At 42.3% G+C, this 21,702-nt stretch overlaps 1 protein-coding gene across 1 annotated transcript in view; it reads left to right on the forward strand.

Moving 5' to 3' along the window:
- Positions 1-932: 932 nt before the first annotated feature.
- The window catches only part of svild (supervillin d), a 40,136-nt gene continuing 19,366 nt past the window's right edge, over positions 933-21,702 (forward strand). The window contains exons 1-4 of the mRNA XM_084039890.1: positions 933-1,290; positions 12,760-13,293; positions 17,728-17,762; positions 21,072-21,121. Coding sequence (XP_083896016.1) covers positions 12,908-13,293; positions 17,728-17,762; positions 21,072-21,121 — 471 coding nt within the window. The 5' untranslated portion in view covers positions 933-1,290; positions 12,760-12,907. The remainder of the gene's footprint in view (positions 1,291-12,759; positions 13,294-17,727; positions 17,763-21,071; positions 21,122-21,702) is intronic.

A 21,702-nucleotide genomic window follows, 5' to 3' on the forward strand; every position in this document is an offset into this window, starting at 1 on the left:
CTCACGGGAACAAAGTCTCGCGGGATCTAATCTATCTTTAATCTAATCTTAAAGCCACAGCGTTATTTGGAAAAACAGTTTATACAGCAATAACTTCACAAAAAAAGTCATACAAAACTATTTAAAAAAATAAAAAAAATACTCTGTACCACTTCATCACCTGGCTACATGCATTTCTTTTTTTAAATCCAGGGGGAGGATCCTCTCTGGTTTAGCCCCGAATGTCCTTCAACCTCGAAACACTCCTGTTTTATTTACAGCCACTTAGCTGTTATTACAATGTCTAAATGTGAACAGCAGGGGGCACTGTCACCTTAGCATGGCAGTGAGCCTCCTAGCTACAGAGGGAGTGTAGATGCAAACATTACCTGCTTTGCATTTTATTGTTGCATGCGTAAGAAAATCACGTACATAAATCTAGTGTGGGTTTGCGTGCTTGTTGGACATTATAAGACATCAAGAATAACATAAGAAACCAATCAACTCAGTGTTGTGATGCCTTCATAGTTGGAAATATAGTCATTACACATTTACAGGCAATAATTAGACTGATATTACGATGGCAAATAGCTTACCCCATAAAAACATATACTCCAATTTGCATAATTAAAAGAAAGGAGATAACTCTTAAATCACTCGGTCAAACTAGGTTAAAAGTGACACAAACACAAAATGCTAAAGTACAAGAAGCAGGAAATGTAATTTCAGAAAGTAAATTGAAAGTAATTATAATTACTTTGCTCTTCTTTTACTTACTTTTGCCTACTTCTGTCAAACTATTGCAAACGGCGAACAAGTCATATTTTTAACACCGCGTTCACCAGAGGCACTTGAACGCATCGCCGCGCTGAGTTCGGGCCAATCAGAAGCGAGAATGCATTTTAAGTTTGAAGTAAGTGAGTGGACCTGTCAGCAGCCCTCACTGCCGCCTCTGCACCCTGTCCGGGCAGGACAGAGACGTGTCTCCCCCTTAGCGTCGGTTGAGGATGAGCCGAGGAAGACAAACTGTTTTCTAAAAGAAGTCGTTTCGCCTCTATGTTTGTACTCTTGCATTCTCGTCGAGGAAGTGGTTTTTACCGGGTCGAACGGTAGTCCGGTGGCGTACAGCGGGTAACGCTAGCATTGACGGCAACTTTCCAAAAACACAACGTTAGCTAGCGGTTAACGGGCAGTTGAAACGTTACAGTGTGGTGTTTCGTGTCAACAGCTGTCTTACAAAAGTCCCACGGTGATATACGCGTGGATGGTGTGTTCGCTGACGCTTAAACGTACCTCCATAAACGATTGCAGGTAAGCTAAATATGCTGTTAACGTTGTAATCATTGTATTGCTGCAGTGTTGCTTACTACGGTGGTATTGTCACAAACTTGAGGCTACCTTCACGGTTTTTATGTCATGTGTAGGTGTTTCAGGAAATGCTCATCCGTGGCTGTCATAATCGGTGTCACTATGTCACACTGAAGGATATGATGCGTGGTTTTGTGTGTCGAAAACCCTGTTATAATCGCACCCTCAACAGCTGCCACTGCGCTCGTCAGTGCAGTTTCCTTCCTTAATCATCAGCCTATTTCTCACTGCAGGAAATCGTCCTTTTTGATCGATTGCTTTCCTAAACTTGCTAAATAATATCAATCTGCAGCCTTTTTTTTTAAGGCAGCCTCTGTGTGACATAAAAAAAAAAAGTGACTGCACGTCCAAGCCAGCTGTTTTTTGTTTTTCCTGTCACACCACTCTTACCTTGGACTTGGCAAATTGGTCAACAGGGACTCACGAGCCAAGTCAGTCCTTTTGCAAACAGCGACCGAGAGGGGCGAAGCATGTGGGGGTGAGTTCTGCACAACCACCTGTGAAAACAAAGCGATAAGAAAGTGGGCGAGCTGAAGTGTCTGTCACTCTGTACCTTATTTTTCAACTCTGCTGTTGTAAAAAATTAAAATAAATCATACAGAAATGTCAATACAGACTAGATTTTGTAAATTGGCACCGCGTAGTTTGGAATCAAAGTCATGTTTATCTGTGTCAAACTGCCACGGCTATGCAAATACTTGCAAGCTGCTTGGGTAATGTCTGTGCACATTGAGATGGACGAGACCCGGGTGTCTTTGTTTAGTTAGCGTGCATTGCTTTCAGCAAACATTTTCCTATGATTTTTATCTGGGCTTGCCTCTTATCACTTGTTGCCGGGCTGCGATTTCAAAGGTTTGGGTTCAAAGTAATGTCGTTTAAGTGAGAAAATGGTACAACCTGAAGTTCACTGTGTAAGAGTGCTATCAGTCATTCCAAGAGTATGTTGTTTTTGTTCTCAAACAGTGGATAGAATGAAACTAATTGAAGCCTCATATCCAAGGGCTGTGCTTATTTGAGGCTTGACGGTCATTTTCAATACTGTACTGCATCTCAGTGTCACAACAGGTTTACCAAGACCTAGCTGGGGTTGAGCAACACAGAAAAAGCTCGCCTTGATAAGACATACTCTGAGCTTGTCAGGCACTGAGCAAGATGGCGCATGTTTGTGTTAACCCATTAAAAACAGACTGTGCTGCTTTGTGTTACTATTGTCGTGTTGTGCAATGACAGTAGGTTGATGACCAGCAGCGTAGGGCCGGGCTCGTCCGAGCAGGGAGTGGTTCTTGTGGTGCTTACGTAATTCTGCTGCTCTTTACCTGCCTCTTCTTTGGACCATGTAAAGACACCAATGAAAGAGATGAAGTGAGTGTTATGTGGTCTTGAAAAGTGGTCACATTCACCTGAACGCCTCGCGTTCATCCAGGGGTGGTGTTGCGTTGCCCCTGCAGCGATCTTGTTACTCAATACTGGCAAGAGGGCTTTCAGAGGCTGCAGGGACTTGTCCTGCTTTACACTGGAACCTCTACTTGTTATTAATGAGTTCCTCGTCAGAGTCATTGTCAGTGAAACTGTAGATCGAGTTTCAATTCCTGAATCTTTAATACTAGAAGAAAGGAATGCAAGGGTTTGAAATGCATTGTTTTTTTGGCTTCTGTGAGGCCTCTGCATCCTAAAGCTTCAGATCAGTTAATAGTCCCTCACGGGGCTTTTACTGTGTAGATTCTGCTGCTGTTCTGCCAACCTTCTGTCACGAAGGCGCAAGTTTAAGATTTCGTTTGGTGCACTGAGTGAGTTTACCTCCCACAAAGTGCTGCTTAGCTGAAAAGTAATTGAAGGGATGTGAACAACCCTCTTGTTAAATTAGGATTGTAAATTGGATTTAAATGGGTAATTTAGGTTTTTTTACAAGGCTTTAAGAGGAAAAGACACAAAATAAGTACACTTGTGTACCAGAATTGCCTTAGTTTAGTTCAAAATGAGCTGATGATGATTATATGCATTTTGGATCGGTGATACTTAGATTCTATGCTACATATAGAAATTAGTTTGAAAAGTCTCCATTATGCATTGCTGCACCTGCAAAGAGTGAAGTTGATTTGTGTTTTATTTCGCATATATTTCTGGCTTCATGTTTATATTATAAGCTCAGTTCTTACATAAGTAAGGGAAGCATTTATCTATTGTGGAAGGCTTTGTTTCAAATAGTCAGCATACAAGTATTTTAATTGAGCACTTTTGAGTCTCGAGCCTCACCTGCATGTGTTACTCAACAGTTAAATAACATGCTGCAGCAGAACTGCAAAACTTGGCTGCAAAAACACAAGAACCACCTTCTCAACCCCTCCCCTCTCTCCAGCCTGACCTATGCGCTCTCCTCGGCTCTCAGTAGAGTTTGATGTCGGCTGCACAGCCAAGAAGTTCTGCAGTGCAAATATTTATATAAAGCAGAAGGGATGTGACGGCGTGAGCAACGGGAACGTCATGGGGAAGAGTGCTTGGGGGTTACCCTCGGGCTAATCTCCTCTAAGACATATTTATAAACCTAGCTAGCAGTTAGAGTGGACCGCTTCCAGCTTCGTCACCGAGACGTTAACTGTATTTGGTCAGCAACTGCTCAGCCAGGGCCCACTTCAATGACGTCTTTAACCAGTGTAATATTTGCATGGCACATAAACATATGGTTATACTTCAGACTTTCATTTGATTTGCACACGCATAATAGTTTCCATGTGTAGGGGCAGCTCAAGGCTTCTCTCCATTCTACGTTTCACTTTGTTTTAGCTCAGTGCCAGAGCAGAATTTCATTTGACACCATCATCAACTAAAAATAAAGAGAAAAAAAAACATAGCAGAGAGTGTTTTGAATCTACGTCGAGGGGGGAAAAGGGAGTTAATAGGCAACTTTTTCTATGCATGACAAGGCTTTTACTGCCTTTGCGTTCATGAGTGACAGATGTTGCCAAGAAACATCCATTAATAAAGCCTGCACAAACAAGTGTAACCATAGGAAGGGATATAGTCAAAGCATTGTGCTTTAAGGCAACAACATTTTAATGCAATCTATAAAGGGGATGTCAATTCTCCCCTTAAATTCATCTTTAAATATTATTTTAATACTACAGCCTGCATTCAGTTTATTCTTAATCTTATTGTGAGTAAATTCTTTGCAAAAATCAGTTTATTGTACTATGATTTCAAACATTGTCCTTCACCATAATCATTTAAACTACTGTAAAACAATTGACATTTTGGTTAAAACTCCCCTTGGCTTTCTTGCCGAGTTGGATGAGAAGTGAGTGAGTCCTGTCAGTTTTCTCATCCAACCCATGGCAAGAAACCAAAAGCATATTTCACAAAACGCACCCATATGTATTGTGCTGCTGTTGTACACACATTTACAGGAAAAGGCCAATCGCTGCGTACCATAGTGGTCTCCCATCTCTGTTCTTTTTTTTTTTTCTCTCCCCCATTTCAAGGAGTTAAGTTGGCATTACATGGTTAATACCATACTGTAAACACTCCATCTCTCAGACGTAGTGACCCATCCCCCTGCAAGGACCCCTTTAGCCCCTCCACCCCCCTGCTCAGTGGCATTCCAGCTGGCCAGATGGTGTCTGCTCTGCACAGTGGACACCAGAGAGCAGAGAGAGAGAGAGAGAGAAACCCCACCAGCAGGATTCACCGGATGAGACATTCCACCCTGCTACCAACCCCCCCGCCCCCCCATGTTGCCCTCCCTCTCTGCTCAGGCTTGTCTGTGTCTTTCAGGCGAGGCGTCCATTCTGAGGATGAAGTCCATGTTGATTATTTGTTGACAAGCGGTGAAATCACATTAGATGGTTTGTCAACGGAAACTATGAGTAAGAAGATCTCACTCATTTCTGTGTTTAGGCCACAAGGTTTATAGGAATAGCTGGCGTCGTACGCAAATCACAAAAAGAAAGTAAATGAGGATGCATACAAGCACGGCAACATGAGTGAAATAACTGTCCTCAATTTTTATTCAGGAACAAGTAAAAATAAATACGGGAACTACACATGGAACAGGAATAATTACAGCAGATAAAAATAAAAAAAAACCCTACTCAAAATAACTGGCCTTGTTCAAGTTTTAAAATAGTTGAAAGGGCTTTGATTGAGTGTGCTGATGGATGGTCAATTTGCACATTTTTCATCCTTTCCATCACAAGTGTTGCTGCAGTGAGGCAATGGTTCCCGTATGTCAGAGTACAAGAAAGGGTAGCAGTCGGCGTGAGGGTAGGGGTTTCAACTCTACCTACTACAATACATCTGTCCCATAAAAAAACTGAGTGGGTGTTTGTCTCTGGTCCACATTAATTGCCGAAGGGAGTGCAGTGTAGCTCAGTGTGTGTTGTGTATGTGCACGCATGTGATCCTCTAGCTAGATAAACCCCATAAACCCCACCCTTCCCACTCCCACACTCCAGCCTCCATGATTGCAGCCTTGTGTGTGTGTGTGTGTATCTGTCGGCTTGTTATTGTGATTGTTCAGTTGCGTGTCTACATGCACTGCAGTGTGTGTTTCTGTGTGAGTTTGCTTGTTTGCTTTCCCATACGTCACATTTAATGGCTCCTTTTGAGTGCGGCAAACAGAGAGCCGGAAGGCTGGGACAAAGAGCTAGCCTGTCAAAACCAAGGGAAAACACACAGATGCCCCTCTGTTAAACTTCATTGCTTTATAGAGTTTGAATGACATATGCTGCTTGCCCCCCCCTGGACAAAGATCTCAAGGAGGCAAAGCAGCACACTTTCTTTGTCTGGTGACAAAGGTAGCTCCGCCTCACGCAGGTCAATACAGTTTTTACAGTGTCAGTTACTTAGGCAAAGCAGAGTGCAGGCATGAGTGCCCAGGGGGTTGTTATGTCAACTGGCTCTCGGGTGACTGGCTACAGTCAGCAGGACTTCTGGTAAAAGGGATTTGAGGGAGTTTGTGTCTGTGAGAAAGAGAGGGGAGGGAGAGGGAGGGGTGGATTAGTCTCAGGCCTTGTTTTTGCCCCATCCTCCTCCTCCTCCTTCGCCGCAGATCTCGTCCTCCTTCCACCCCCGTACCACCAGACGGGGGCCCCTTGGCACCCTGGAGACACATGCCCCACAAAGCCATCACATCCACCCCCCCACAAGCCATTCTCTTCTCAATCATTTCCCTCTTCTTTCCTCTCTCCCCTCTGATCTCTACATTTCTCTTCATTCTCTAACCAACCATCCCTTTTTATCCTCATTTCCTTTTCGCATCCTCCTCCGCAATTCATCCTCTATCGCAATGTTTACCTAAACTTCTTGCGACCAAGTTTTTAAAAATGACGAACCATTGTGACCCAATTCACAATAGGCCTTATTTTTACATTTCAATGTTTATGTTAAATCATTTATAAAGGCTCTCTTTTCTTTCCTCCCTGCACTGATACTGATGTTGGATATCGAGTATCGATGACCCATCTGGTATCGGACACCATTATTTTGATAAATAACGATTCAGTACATTTATAGCTGTTTTTATTTGTTATATTTCGTTTTACAAAGTTAGGAAAGCAATGTTTGAGTCATGTCTGATGTTGCCTTACACATAAACCAATGACCTCAGTCTCTTGCACGCTATGATGCTTACAGTTTATTAATTAAACACATGGTATCAGATTGGTAGTGTTATCAAATCCCAGGTATCTGGACTGAAAAGGTTGGATTGATGCATCCTTAATTAGAAACTAGGCTACAATCATCACAACAACGAACATTCAATCTCCCTCGTGGCTCAAAGGTATACTGTAGTTTTAAATGTTAAATAAACGTCTCTGGGAATTATTCTGCAAATTTATCTGGTGACCCTAATATAATCTCCTGTGACCCACCTATGGGTCCCGACCCAGTCTTTAGGAATGACTGCCCTACCAATACATCCCCCTCCCCCCCTCAATATTTCTTTCCAGCTCAAAGCCAGTGGAGAGTTGAGTCATGTGAATGAAGGGCCTTAACAATGTTAGACAAACACACCCCTCCTATCAGAATCATCCTTTGAAGCTCTCTATTAGCGGAGGCCCGTTTGAACAGGATGAAGTGTTGTGAACCTCTACAATTACAATTAAAACCTCACCCTGCCGGTGGTTTCATGTGGGGTACTTAAACCCCCTTGTGCTGAATGATTGCTTTTTAATGAGAAACACACTGGCCACTCCGTATGTGGTTGATTGCTCTACGAGGGTGGCTTTAAACAGTGTGACACACCCTGCACCCATGCCCCTCCCCAACTGGTTTTTGATGCATTGCTTGTTTGGATAGATCAATTGGGAGCCAATGCTTGATTTACAAGATGGAGTTATTGGATTACGGACTGATGACCCGTACGCATCTGCTTTCAATGATCGGTCACCTGACCTGGTTATAGCCATATGCACATGCACACAAACGTGCAACATCCTGGATAGTGTACAAATCATAGGGCACATGCCTTTTTATGCTCCCTGTAGTCTGCTATGTTACTTTTTCTGAATGCATATTCAACAGAATAGGATATCTGATTTTCCTTTCACCCTAAATCCGACTTTTATTTTGGCTTTGGAATAGTTTCAATACACATTATGTGACCAAACCTCCGAGCAAGGAAACAATGGTATTGAAAGTCAATCAGACTTCCTCAGCACTGAAGATACTTCCACCTTTTGTTTTGCTCCTTTATGGTCCCTGACCTTGGCTGAACGTTTCCCAGAGCTGCTCCAGCTGAAGAACGTTTCCCAGTCTTTTTTAGCCTGCGATCCATGCATTGGCACCTGGTTTTCTCAGTGGAGCAAAGTTTCCACTCTCCACCCTCTTCCCTCAGGAAGAATGTGTGTCAGGGGCTGGCTGTGTCTGTTAACTGCCTCTTCTTGTTTTGTACAGCAAAGGCACATCTCTCTGATGTTTGCAGTACCTTTATGTGGATTCCTGAAGGTTTACAGTGGCAACATGTCTTGATACGAAACATTGCTGGGGAACAGATACTTTGTGTGGTGTGAGTGCAACTTAACAGGGGCATATATATTTAAAACGTAACTCAAAATACTGGCAGTTTCTGGTGAAACTCTCTGTGGTGAAGACGAAGGATTTCTAGGTAAGATAAAGATAAAAGAATAATTCTGTAGTTGCGATAAACTGGAACTGAAACAATGTTGATACATTGAACACATAAGACTTTAAATGTTTGCTAAACAGAGCTTGCATGCAAGTTTCATGGGCCTGGGAAAATGAGGTGACCAGGTCGTCGCTTTGTCAGGAGTGACTCACTTGAAGAGAAAGCCCCTGATTGGTTTTATGCAGCCAAAATCCTGTCCTTTTGCCACACAAATCCACTGTTTATGAGAAGGGTGTAGCCTGCATTCCTGCTCTGTCAGTGTCTGTGTGGACATGTGGATTCTGAAAAGACACACAGGCTGGTGGAGGCTACAGGTCAGCTTGCCTCTGAGACAGTTTTCTGTCTGGCCCTTGTCTTGGAATGAATCACTGAGTTAATGTATATGTGCTTCATATGCATCCGTGTGACTTCACCTAGACAATAAACAAGGGGATGTGAGTAACAATGACATAATGACAATCGACTGGATTTTTTTCAGGTGCTTTAGTTGACTTTTAGTTGACCTTTTCTGTTAATGTCACGATATAGCATGTTATCTGTTAATTCAATAAATAAATAGATATATAAGTATATAAGGAATAACCACCATGGTAAAGTCTATTTTTCTTTACTCCTGTGTGAATTAAATACTGAAAAATAAAAGTATTTACTCACTTAATTAAGTAATTTTAGCTTCCAAGATCAGACGAAATCGGGCGTGTTCAGGGTGGTGTGGCTGTAAGCCAATTAAGTAATTTTAGTACAAAATGATCAAAGCAGTTTCAAGATGAAATGACAAAATAATAAATATATCATATTGAATGATCGACCAGCCCAAAATGGTCGCAAAACTTAGCTAAAAGTAATGATGAATGCTTGAAATGTCCAGCTTCTGCGACTTAAAGTTAATTGACAGTTTGGGTGTATGAATACACTATTGTTTATATAATTGATGCTGCGAAATAAAGTCTTGTTTAAAAGCAATTTACGCATTGCGCATTTGGAAGGGTGTGCCTTTGAAGAGGTGCTCAAACTTTTCTGACTGAACTATGGCGGCATATTAGACAGAAAAAAATACAGGGTTCATTGATAAAAAGAGGAAAACAATTCTCCACACACATTTTAAATCATCTTTGAACTGTCTTGGCTATTGCAACCGCTTAAACTGGGTTATGTTGTATTTGATAGTCGGCCTTGAACAGCGATTATGTAATCCAAAGTAACTGCTCATAATCGCTGGAGGTCTTTGCAGAGAAGTAAATATTTATAAACTGGGCCATCGTGGAGTACTTAGACTTATAAGAGGAAACCATGACACCAAATCCGATACTGTTTTGAATGCAAAGGGGATGTCTGGCTGTTGAACCCATTCAAAGTTTTCTCGCTGCCCTCACCCATCCCGTCTCTGAAGGGTTTTGGACATTTGCCAGTTGCATGAGTAACATTTCCTGATTAATCGAGTATTTATGAAAGAGGATATGGCGCACGGTCAGGAAGTGACACACTTGGCCTTTGTTGAGAAAGCTCTTCCTCTTGTAGCCAGATACAACTCCCAACGGGCAACAAAGGGTCAGAGAACACTCTAGTAATTGGAAACAGAAGACTCAGTTTGTTTACATGCCCTAGAGGAGCAGAAATAATAATGGCCATATGAATTAGCAGGTAGGACTGGTGTAACTACATACTAAGAGGGAGACTGACGTCAGAGAAAGCATGTGCTGAGAATATCTTTTCACATTCTGTCCATCAACAACCCTTTATTGTAAGCGTAAGTGTGACACTGAGTGCATTAAGTGATTTTCCCCCTCCAGCTGGTTCTGAGTCAATGCTAGTACATCAGATCGTATTCAGAGCTCTCTCGTTGGGTTTTGTTCCCCCTGCATGTCTCGGCCTGCTCCACTTCTCTTTATTTCTGCAGAAATAACCATAAATAGGTAAAGTTATCGTGGGGTGTTTTTGGCAGTGTGAAACGCCCACCAAAACAAATACTCCCGGGTGAGTTCACATTTGCTGATAGGGGTGATGATTTTTCATGTATGACTAACCGCTGTGTTTTCAGTCCCCCTTGTTGCTTAAAATAACACGAGCAGCTTCCAAACAAAGCAGCCTCGATGTTCTGGGTTTCCACAGACTAGCTTTAGCACGCTGTTTAGCGCTCCTTTTATAGGTAGTGAACTAGGTGAATTATGCAAGCGTGTGCACGGACCTGAAATCAACATCCAAACTCGTCGTTTTGCCTTCATAAGGCAATTCAGCGACTTTGAAATGACATTCCGTTTAAACCACCATAACACGTTAGAGATATCTGCATCCGCCTCAGTTTTAGCAATGTTATGCCATTTATTTCACTATTACATTTCATAGGCTACAAAACCAAACCTTATCTTGAAATGCTAACATATGTAATACAACTCCAGTAACATCCTTTTCTTATTGGGCTGTGGGAGCTCTTGAAGGCTTGAGGCTGGTTGTGGATTTACCGCTACCAATTGATTATGCCTGCGTATTTGATAGGCCATTCGGTTTTCATATTATGCAGTAAATGTCATTTATAAAGCTTTACCTGCATCCTGGTTACAATCCAAGAATATGTTGTAGATTCTGTTCTGGCTAAGTTGAATTGGCCATGGTTACTTGTCGCTGGACTAGTTGGTGCTTGGTGCTGATTTGTTAATTTAACAAACAGATGGTGGATTCATTTCTACGTAGCGCAAAGCGTACATGTCCCAGAGTGTAGGTGTCTTGGACATCTTTGGGCTGAAAACAAGGAGCAGACATCATGTAATCGTCTAGCAGAGTTACATTTTATGGTAGGACTGTATTTAAATGTACACAAGGGAGGCCCTGCATAGCCAAGCACTATTATGATAGGTGGAGGAGGGATAGTAGAGGTCAAGCTGAAGACTGACACACACACACAAGCATTGACAAATATCCCTGGACATACACACACCTATTTCCTGTGTAATATTTCAAAGCCACATTATTTTAAGAGGACCAAGAGTCCTGATTCAGGGTTGGTTTTATCGCCCAGCAGGTGGTCCGGGGTCAGAGGGGGTGCACTTGAGATTGGTTCAAGCTTGTCTTCATTACAGAAAATGTAACTCATTTATTCCACCTTATGACCAGACTCACCTTTCTATTCCCTCTTGCCATGACCCGTTCTTCACATTCCCTCTTTTTTCTCTCATCGCTAACATTGTCCAGACACAGCACTTTTCATTTATATTTTTTCCTATACCTACCCCTGTTCCTGGCCATAAATGTGAGAACCAATGTGCTGAATGCTCTTTATTTTGAGGGATACCAGGGGGCTGATTTAATCCCCTACCCCTCTCTTATATAAATACACCTCCTTTTATTCACCTTTTGGCCTATCATTTCTGTTCTGCTTGGCTGTCCTCGGACAGAAGCCCAAAAGCATCGTAAGCACACCTGCGCAGTGAGAAATGTCTGTGGAAAAGCCCCTGCGGTTGGTTTGGTGCAATCAGAAACTTTACACACATAAATTTTTATTGCTGTTGTCAGCTGGCGATTCATTTATGTGAGCACAGTTTTCAGACCTCTGCATCTGAGCCATATGTGTGGTTTTCTGCTCTGTGAATACTTAATGGAACAAAATGAGCTCAACTCGAACTCCTGATTTTTTTTTATTTTTTTAACCTCCTTAATTTAATTTGAAAAGTTGAGTTCATAAAAAATGCACTTTCTTTTTTTTAATTTGTGCTAGATGCGGAAATTAGATGTTAAACTGATTATCTATTCCAGGATGGATGACGCCTGAAGCCTGTCCCAGCATGCATGCACACTTTTGATAGGTTGCAAGGCTTTCACTGGGCTAACACATGTCGTTCAGCTTATCCTGCTTATTTTTTTTGTAGTAAATACAGAGTAATTATGAGGTGGGATAATGTTCTAGAGGTGACTGGCCCTGGCACAAAGCCTCAACTAAGTAAGAAATAAAGGGGGAATGATGATGTTATTTGATGTGTGTTTTTCCCTTTCTCTAATTCCTCTTTCCAACTGGCTTCATGTGAGTCAATGGAACAGAGGTTATGTGAGAGTCTCACTGCGGTGGTCGGCTGTCTTTGAGCAGAGCTGGCTGACATCATTCTCATGGGGGGGGGGTGTTAGCTGGGGCAGGGCTTGGCTTGGCTTGCAGCTCTACAGCTGAGCCAGTTTCCTATGAAAGCTGGAGAAGTGCATGCCTTGGTTGGCACATCCAGTTATACACGGGTTTAGAGTGCCTGTCATGAAATTGTACTCTACAATCACGAAGCACTAATGATGTCTTCCTTTCTTGTTTGCAGCACTGGGATGATTTTGATGGAGTGAGACATTGCTGACAAGGGAGATCTACAAGAGTGCTGAACGACACATCCGGGTTCGGACGATCGAAGCTGCAACTTGGAATCTCCTCGCCTGCATTCGAAGCCTAAAATAAAATCGAACCTGAGAATGGACGGAATAGACACCTTGCAGAGCTCGGCCCCAGAGACGAAGGCTGAGCGAATTGCTCGATACAAGGCGGAAAGGAGGAGGGAGCTCGCCGAGCGCTATGGCAACACGGATGAATTCACCTCCAAATATGTCCGTAGGGACAGGAAAATTGGAGACACATTGGAAACCGTGTCTTCAGAAACCAAAGAGAAGGAAAAATATGAGCATAATGTATCGGAGCAAACGTATACCAGGAGGGGCCTCAGGAATAAAGTAGCAGAACCTGTGGAGCACACTGAGGATGAGCCTGCACAGGAAAAAGATGCTGCCACTCACCTCAAAACAGATACAATGCACTCTAAATCAGAAGCTGTCTCCTCCATGAAAGTGTCCTCTCATCTGAGGTGAGTTTATCCACATGTTCACAAGTTAAAGACAAAGCACGCTTCTGTATTTTTGTGCAAGATCAGGCAGAGTGTTGTTCTCACTCTAGCTTCTTTCTGAGGCATCCCTTTGTTTAGAGTGATTTGCGAGTTTAGGAAAGCAAAAATAACGACAGCTCTTAAATTACTGCTAAAGGCCTTGATGGCTCCTTATAAGAGAAGAGGAGGCAACGAGTCGGCACATTTGGAAAGCACAGTCTATCATTCTCTTTGAAGTAAACACGGCTGCTAACAATTCCAAAATTGGCCTTGTGTGCGAAGCAGAGGAGTGCCTCATTTAGTTGTCGCCATGTTGCTTGTTTTGGTTCACTTAACAGTTATATTATGTGGGATCTCACGTTGAACACGTCTGGTAGTTAAAAAATGACATTGTTGGGATGACCTGAAAGACTTTTGGAGTTTTCTGATTGGTAGCCAGGAATGATCTGCTGATATTTTCGACATAGATGGAGTAAAACATGTTCAGTCCTGGGTTTGGGGATGTTTGAGCTGTAATCAGACTGGGTATTCGGCTGTCAACCGACTTGTCTGTTCTTGAAAAACAGCCCCAGGGATTGTTGATGAAGAGAGAAGAACTCGGATGGACGGTGCTCAGATCATGAGATTGGAGGTGGAGGTGGCGGTGGGGGGTGGTGGGGGAGTTATTAGGCTCTGCCAAGCTTTCAGGCCTGCACTTAATGAAGAAAGACGTCTAGATAGCTGTGAGTGATGGCTTGTTATGAGATGGGGGGAGACAAGGCATGCGTTATGAAAAATTAATGTATGTGTAGCACAGCATGTTTCAGCAAATCTCAGCTATGAAGTGCCTACTTGATCATCTCCTAATTGCAAAATGTTCTTTGTGTGGGTTTTTTTTTTTTTATATGGCCCAGCTGATGTCAAAAATGTGAGAATTTAGTCATGAAAATGTGTTAAAGCATCAGTTTAGTGAGCTTAATTGTGAACATGAAGGACATTCTAATCATATTCTTACTTTTTGCACATTGTGCAGTGAAAGGAACTCGTCTTACAGCAGAAAGAATATTTGGCAAAATGTAGTCACACACAAGGTTCCGGACTGGACGTTTAATTACAGAGAGTGTGCAAGCCAGTTGACGTGTTTCGCATGCCTGTCATGTTGGCTACTAATCTTGTCAGTTTTGTCATGACGTCAGCTGCATGTCCCCATCCAGCTTTTGCAGCCTTGTGTGTCGGCATACTTGTGTGTCATCAAGAGTTTAACAGAGAATGACAATAACTTGTCAGCCAATCCCGTTATTGGTTAGTTGTATATTATGTTACACCCTCAATTCTTCGGGGTAATTGACTGTTTTATTACAGATCATTTTAAATTTGTATATTGATACAATATCCTCCAGATTGCTGGTTGACTTTATGATTAGAGCTTTGCACATATTCACTACGTGCGTAGGCAACTTGTTGGTGTGTCTGTTCCAGGAATAGCATTGCGGAAACTGGAACTCAGCTGTTCCAGCGATAATGAAAACTGTCTGTCAACTGCTTTATCTGCCACAGACAAGAATCCTTCCCTTGTGAAGTCACAGTGGAAGAGTGACATTGCAAAACATTACATTCTGACGTTGACAATGAAGTGTTTAAAAAAAACAGGAATGAGATTCTTTATCTAAAGGTACTGTGCATACATAGTTGTATGATATGCAGTTAGATTTGGAAGATTTTAACTGGATGTAAACCTGTTTTGACATGCATGTCTAACCTCAATGTGCATTTAACTGGCTTAGCCAAAAACCTTCAATGAGGAACAAAACTGAATGGCATTTGGACTAATTATTGTTTACATGGCTGAACCATTACACTGTTCTATTTCCGGCCATATGAAGAACTGAGCTTCTCAAGTTCACACATTAGAAACATTAAAATGAAACCACATTCAAGACTATATACTTTTGTAGTCTTACTTCATCTGCTTCTCTTCTTATTTCACTGTCTAACTTAATTCTTTGTGCGTATGACATCATTGAATAGAACAAGTGTGAGGAAGGTTACTGTGTTTGATTAATGACTCGTCTGCCTAGATATGAATGTGTGTTTAACTTTCCCCCTTTATTCTGTCTGTATTTCCGTTGCTCTTCTCCTCCTCTCTCTGTACTGCACTCCACTCGTCTTCTCTGATTAGTTTTGAGCCCTGTGGTTGCAGGGAGACCGTTGGGCTGGATTAACACCAGATCAGACGGCGTGGCAAAACCTGCACTCCATTCATTTGAGTGAGGGCAGTGCACTTGGGATGTGGCTTTTTGGCGGCACAGGGGATGCTTAAAGAAAAAAAACGCAAAGGAATCGATTCCTGGAGAAACGCAGCTCGACATACGGGGCTGGTAAAGTTGGCGAGCAATGACGTTCAAATATTCGTTGCTGAAAAGGGATGCTAATTTTTAATTTTCTTTCTGACCCATAGCCAACCCTCGTTAACCGACATGATTAGTGTCTTGCATGCAGAGGGGCTGTGGTTGGAGTTCCTAACAAGCTACCCTATTGCAATTGTAACCCAAGCAAAAATTCAGTTAGCTGCAAGGTTATCAGCTGTGTGTCTGCTTGGCACAGTCCGTTTCTGCCAGTCTATCATAAGCCTGGTGTATCCCCCGTAGAGAGCAGTCAGGCACACTTAAGGTGGGCTGACTATTAAGGTAGACCATCAACTGTTTTACCAATGACTCTTCCCTTCATCAAATAAACCTAAACAAGGTGGCAGCTGGCAGTTTTGTGGGGAATGACTAACCTGTGTTTTTGTAGCATGATTTGTTGTAAATGCAGTCTTAAAGCTTGGTTGAGAACGAGGAGAGACCCTTAAATGGGCAACATTGTATATATTTCTTTCATTTTTGTTACATCTACCTTAATGTATGCTCTAACATAACATTTCCCATCTGTAGCTACACTATATTGACATGCACACATACCTTGGCATGGCATTTTCAGATTCTCCCCTCGATCAGAAAGTTGTACTGAGGCGTGCCAGCCCAAACTTTCCGTGGTAGCAAAACCCAAGCCCAAAATTACTCGTAATAATATACTGCTCTGTAAAATTACTTTCAACACTGTTTTTGCGGACTCAAACATGACACCAGTCCAAAAAAGTAAAGTCGGATGATGTATTTTCTACATTATAGCTGCACAGTCCACACTAAAGGGACCAGTATGCTCCATAAAGCAGTGCTTCCTGGATGGTCAAATAGCTGCAGTTAACCCCTCCCCCAGCAGCTTTCTGACGTTGGAATTGTGTAACTTTCCAAAAGTGCCAATCAGACATTCACACCCACTTAATGCAGTGATTGGCCAGATAGGAGGAGGTGAGCTTTTAAAAATCGTCTACACAACTATGCCTTCCGGGAGAGACTATAATGGCTAGCCTTTTACTCTAACCTGAGTGTTTACCACTTGACTCAGCAACTGCAAGACTCATGAATAAGAGTGTGGCATCTCCAGTCCACTTGGTGGTGGTAATGCACCTGTAATCTGTTTTGCCAACTGCCAACGAACATGAAATAAGACAAGGAAGCAGGGATTTTAGCGGCACCACGTTGCGTCTTGAATGTTTTTCGTCTCTCTTTCGCCGATTCCAAATCCCAAATTTCGTCATGTGGGATCAGTTTTAGTTTTCTTTGACACTAACTCTCCCCCACATGAACTTCCCAGTAAACAAACAGCCTTGGGCACCTTGCATCCTCTGATCTCATTGTTGTTCCCGGGCTCATCTGGGCAGTAAATTGGCCTGTCACACACTCCTGACTCAGATGGTCCGTTCATAACGCAACATCAAATTATGTTAATCACATTGTGATATTGCTTATTACTACTAATGCAATACAAGCTGGATTTAGTGCTGTGATTGCGTCAGCACAGGCTGCTGAGCTTACAGGGGCCGGCTCCCCTCTTTTGGTGACCTCTGACCCCTCCCAGATGTCCACCACGATTCTCTATTGTGTTAAAAGCAGTCCTCGCCTCTCCTCCTGTTACGTCATCGTCGCTGCCCCATAGGCAGCTGCTGTCCCCATCCATCCATTACTTAGAGATGAACGGCCGTCTTCAGAGGCCACACATCCATCCACATGCATTGCTGTTGTATCATTGCCAGCATGGGACTGGAAGAGCAGCATGAGTAAATGTTGTAAGATGGATATCATGCACTGCACGGTAAGTGGCTGTCTGCACCTCTGTTGATAGTTCGGTTTACATTATCCCTTTTTTTGTCACCTGAGTGTAGATTTTTGGACCGTGGTTGTGCAAGTCTTATGATTCTCATTTCTCTGTCCAGTTTGCAAACCTCAGTTTGAACAGACACATGATTTCTGTCATCGCTTCAGTGTGTTGAGAGAATGACCTCATTTATCTCTCTCTCTCTCTCTCTCTCTCTCTCTCTCTCTCTCTCTCTCCTAGGCTGCTGGAAACCGATGATACAGAGGAGCCAAAGGGTAAGACAAAGTCTTCACTTTCACTGCACTCTTTATCCCCGAAAGCATTACTCAGTGTTGAAGGAATACTGAGCCCATTGCTGATGTCAGATCACCTACCTGGTTTATAGAGGCTGACTGTTTTAACACTCCGTCACCGTGGAGGAGTGAAAGAAAACTGATCTACTGATGTCTTTGGCTCTGCTTTCGTTCACTGTATAATTCAAAGTGAACGCTTTCGGCCTCGAGCGATGGTTTTCTTTTCCAAAAATAAGGGAGATAATGTCTGGCACGTGTCTGCAGAGTTTTGTTCAAAGACCATGACTTAGTGGGTGAGCAGCCCTGTGTGTCTTTTGGTGCAAATCTTTGATCACATGCAAGTACACTGGGAGCTTGTTTCAGCCAGCTAGCATTTTGGACTAATTTTAAACATGGGCCTTTGGCTGCTTTCCCCACTCACATTGAACCGCCTGAGCCCACCTGTCTGTCTGTCTGTCTGTCTGCCTGCCTGTCGCCTGTCCATCTGTCAGCGGCATCCTGTCTTTTGATCTAATTAGTGTTTCTTTGCTTATGTGTGGGTGTGAATGCTCGACTGCATGAGAGACAAAAAGATGGAAGGACACAGGTTTCAGTATTTCAGGACATGTGAAGCAGTTTTGTGTAGAATTCAGTTTTAAGTTAACTGGTAGATAAAGTCTTCATGATTCTCACATTTAATCAACACATATTATTTAATCATGCAGGGAAACGAGAGCTAAAACCAAGGTGAAGCTCATCAGCAGTCTGTTGTATAGTTTGCTTGTTTTTCAATCAAATCATTGATTTAAAATGTTGCATTTTATACGTATAGACTTTCTCCATGTACACAGTGGGAATAAATTGTAGATGGCAGAGTTAAATCATGATGGTGTATTTGACTAAATTGCTTACTGGGCAATAGCCTTTGGTGGGGCTTTTTTATTTTCATCGCAGCACTGGAGGTTCTACCCTTTTTTCAGTAAACTGGGTCTGATCTATGATGAGAGGTTGTGAAATTTAAGATTAGTTGTCTGGCTGGCTGTGGTTCACGGCCACTGCTTTGGTTAAAAAGACAGAATACAAAATCATACACAATACTGAGGATTTCCTTTGCTTTAAATGGTTGATTATCTCTGAACACGGCCGGTATGTTTCCCTTCTTGGAGAAGAGTAAGAATTGTACCAGAACGAACCAAAGATAAAGAGAGACGAACAAAGAACAGTCAGTGTTCATCTGTAATTGAGATGTGTGAGTGTGAGTGTGGGAGCATCGGTGGCGCACTCACACGGCTGATGAGCTTCCTGTCCAAGCTGGCAGAGGATTTAGTGTCCAGAGCCGGAACGCCTCTTGTGGTCACATCAAAGGTTTCCCTGATGCCTCAGCTCTGTCACAAGTCAGCAATACATAAAAACAACTGCTTTATCCTGAATGGATTTTACTGTAGAAGCCTACAGTTAGATGTGCCTTACCACTGCACAAGTTCACTATGACTTCAATACCCACCATTACATTTTCATTGTGGCGTTATTCTGCTATAAAACAATATGCAGATTGGATGAACTTTACTTCACTCCTCAGGTTCGAAAGAATATTGGCTAATATTCACATATGTGCAGACTCTATTGGCCATCAGAGTTCAAAGGCTCATCCAATAAGCTCTCAGCAGCTATGGCTGAGCAGTCTTGTGAGATGGATGAAAACACTTATGGAAAAGTCAGTGAACTTAAGTGGAGGATTTTCCATCTCTTGAGGTTTTCGCTTTCTCTCTCTGTCTCTCTCGCTCGGACATAGGATGGATGATGATGTGAAAAAGATTGGACTGGATTCAAAACTAAAAGTCTGCAGGGATTCACCGGTCTGCAATGTGTAGTGTCATCATCTGAAATAAATCATGCACAATTCTGGACAGCAGGGGAGCTTGGAAACATAAATCTAGAGTATTAGGCCTGAACAGAACAGTTGTTGTTTTTCTATTGGAAAAATGGGAGTTTGTCAGGGACACTTTTTGGATTTGTTTGATCGTTTGTTTTCTTGAGGGGGGAACCATTTCAGCTTGAAATGTCTCATTGTGGAGCCAATGAACAGATTTAGGAGAATAGATTTGAGTGGGGATGTAACGGATCACAGAACTGAACGGATCGTTTTGAGTCACGGGTTGGATCAGCAGAGAAATAAGATGAGCCATATCGGCCAATACAGATAGTTTTTTGTTGTTGTTTTGTTTTGATGTACCAGCTGGTATACAAGAATATCCAGACTATTTCCTTTTCACCACCGCCCCAAAACAAAGTATATTAACTGCCCCAAAGTTTGTATAAACTGTGAACATTTTGTAAAAATTTAGTTTTGTTAAAGCACTTTTTTTTTTTAAATTCAAATGATTATTAAACGATTGTGTGTTTATTAGCATTGCATTTGAATACATCATGATAATTTATACACATTTCTACTGAATATAGCATGAATGCATCACAATGGAAGTCAATGGAACCTCTGTTTTTGGCTGTTAGCATCAGTGCTGCCAGTGTTTCTAGCTCTCCTTCAGATTTCAGTATGGATTTGTTCTTCACTAAATAGCATTATCTGGGATTGGCGACTAGAAGGCATTAATGCTCCTGATTGCATATTTTCTTTACAGGATATTGGCCGATAACAATCGGCAGTAAACCTCCGTAGGGATCAACTTATGTCCGTTAAACCACCAGATTTTAGTGTGCTGACCTAAGAAATTTGTGTTGTTTTGGAATATCATTAAATTTAATGGTTCTGTTTTGAGCGGAGTAGAAGATTGTGTTCTCCGGGCTGTTTTTGATTATAACTCACATGAAAAATAATTTCCGTCTTGCAACATATGCACACACACACACACTCACACACACAGTACTGGTATTCTTTTCTCTTTTTCTATAAACATAAAAAATATCTCACCATAAACTATCGACTGACTGAGCTGTCAGCTTTCCTGTCTCCGTTTCAAGCTGTTATCCCCAGTAATCAAAACATTCAGTTGACCTTGAAAAGACATGTAAGTTTGTAGTGTCCAGGCATGCTTTGAATTATCTGTTAATCCATCATGTCTACGCTCAGTTCTGCCTTTGTATCCTGTATTTACAAAAGTGTATTGTGTGTTGTTGACCATGCATGACCTCACCATCTCCCAAACCATCAACAATGTAATATATTGTGGATACCAAACACACACTGTTTGCATTAAACCCTCATTCTAAGATACTCTCTGACTGATCATAAGACACAACAATATCTTCTCACTGTTGTATCCATTGTCAACCATATGTATGTGTTCTTTTTAGTTGACGAGAAGCCTGTGAACTCAGCCAGGACCAAGATGTCTCTTTTCAAGGTACAGTATTTTTATGTTTGTCTCCTAATTCCCTTCATGCAAATGTTTCATATCGTCTGATTGATTTTGTGTTGTGTCTGAGCTGACAGCACACACTCAACCAAATCCAAGCTTCAAATCGCATTAATAAACGTATGAGTGATATTTCTTCTACAGTCAAAGGTTCTAGCTTTTCATTCCCTCGCTGATTTACACCCAGGTCTTTCCAGTGCAGCTGGTGTACGCTTCAACCCCCCCCTGGATCTTTGCTCCATTAATAACAAATTGAGCTGTTCCATACAGCACTGAGCTGTCCCGCACCTGGATGCACACTTGGCCAAAGTCATGACTTGACACACATAGCCGGTGGATGCAAGCTAAAAGATCCATTCGCGAACAAAAAGCTTGATAATGCCCCTAATCCCACGGGGGATATACACGTGTGCCGAAAAAAGACCGCATGTGTATTTCCCAGGCCACTTAAGTTCCCGGAGTGGTTAGGTTTCATGATATTTGATGTAAATAGCTGTTCTAACTTGGCCTTCACAGGCCAGGAGCAGTGCCAAGGTTGGCCAAGTAAACCCAGATGGCAGAAAAACCTG

Source organism: Eutrigla gurnardus (genome assembly GCF_963514095.1).
Source record: "Eutrigla gurnardus genome assembly, chromosome: 22".
Classification (NCBI taxonomy): Eukaryota; Metazoa; Chordata; class Actinopteri; order Perciformes; family Triglidae; genus Eutrigla; species Eutrigla gurnardus.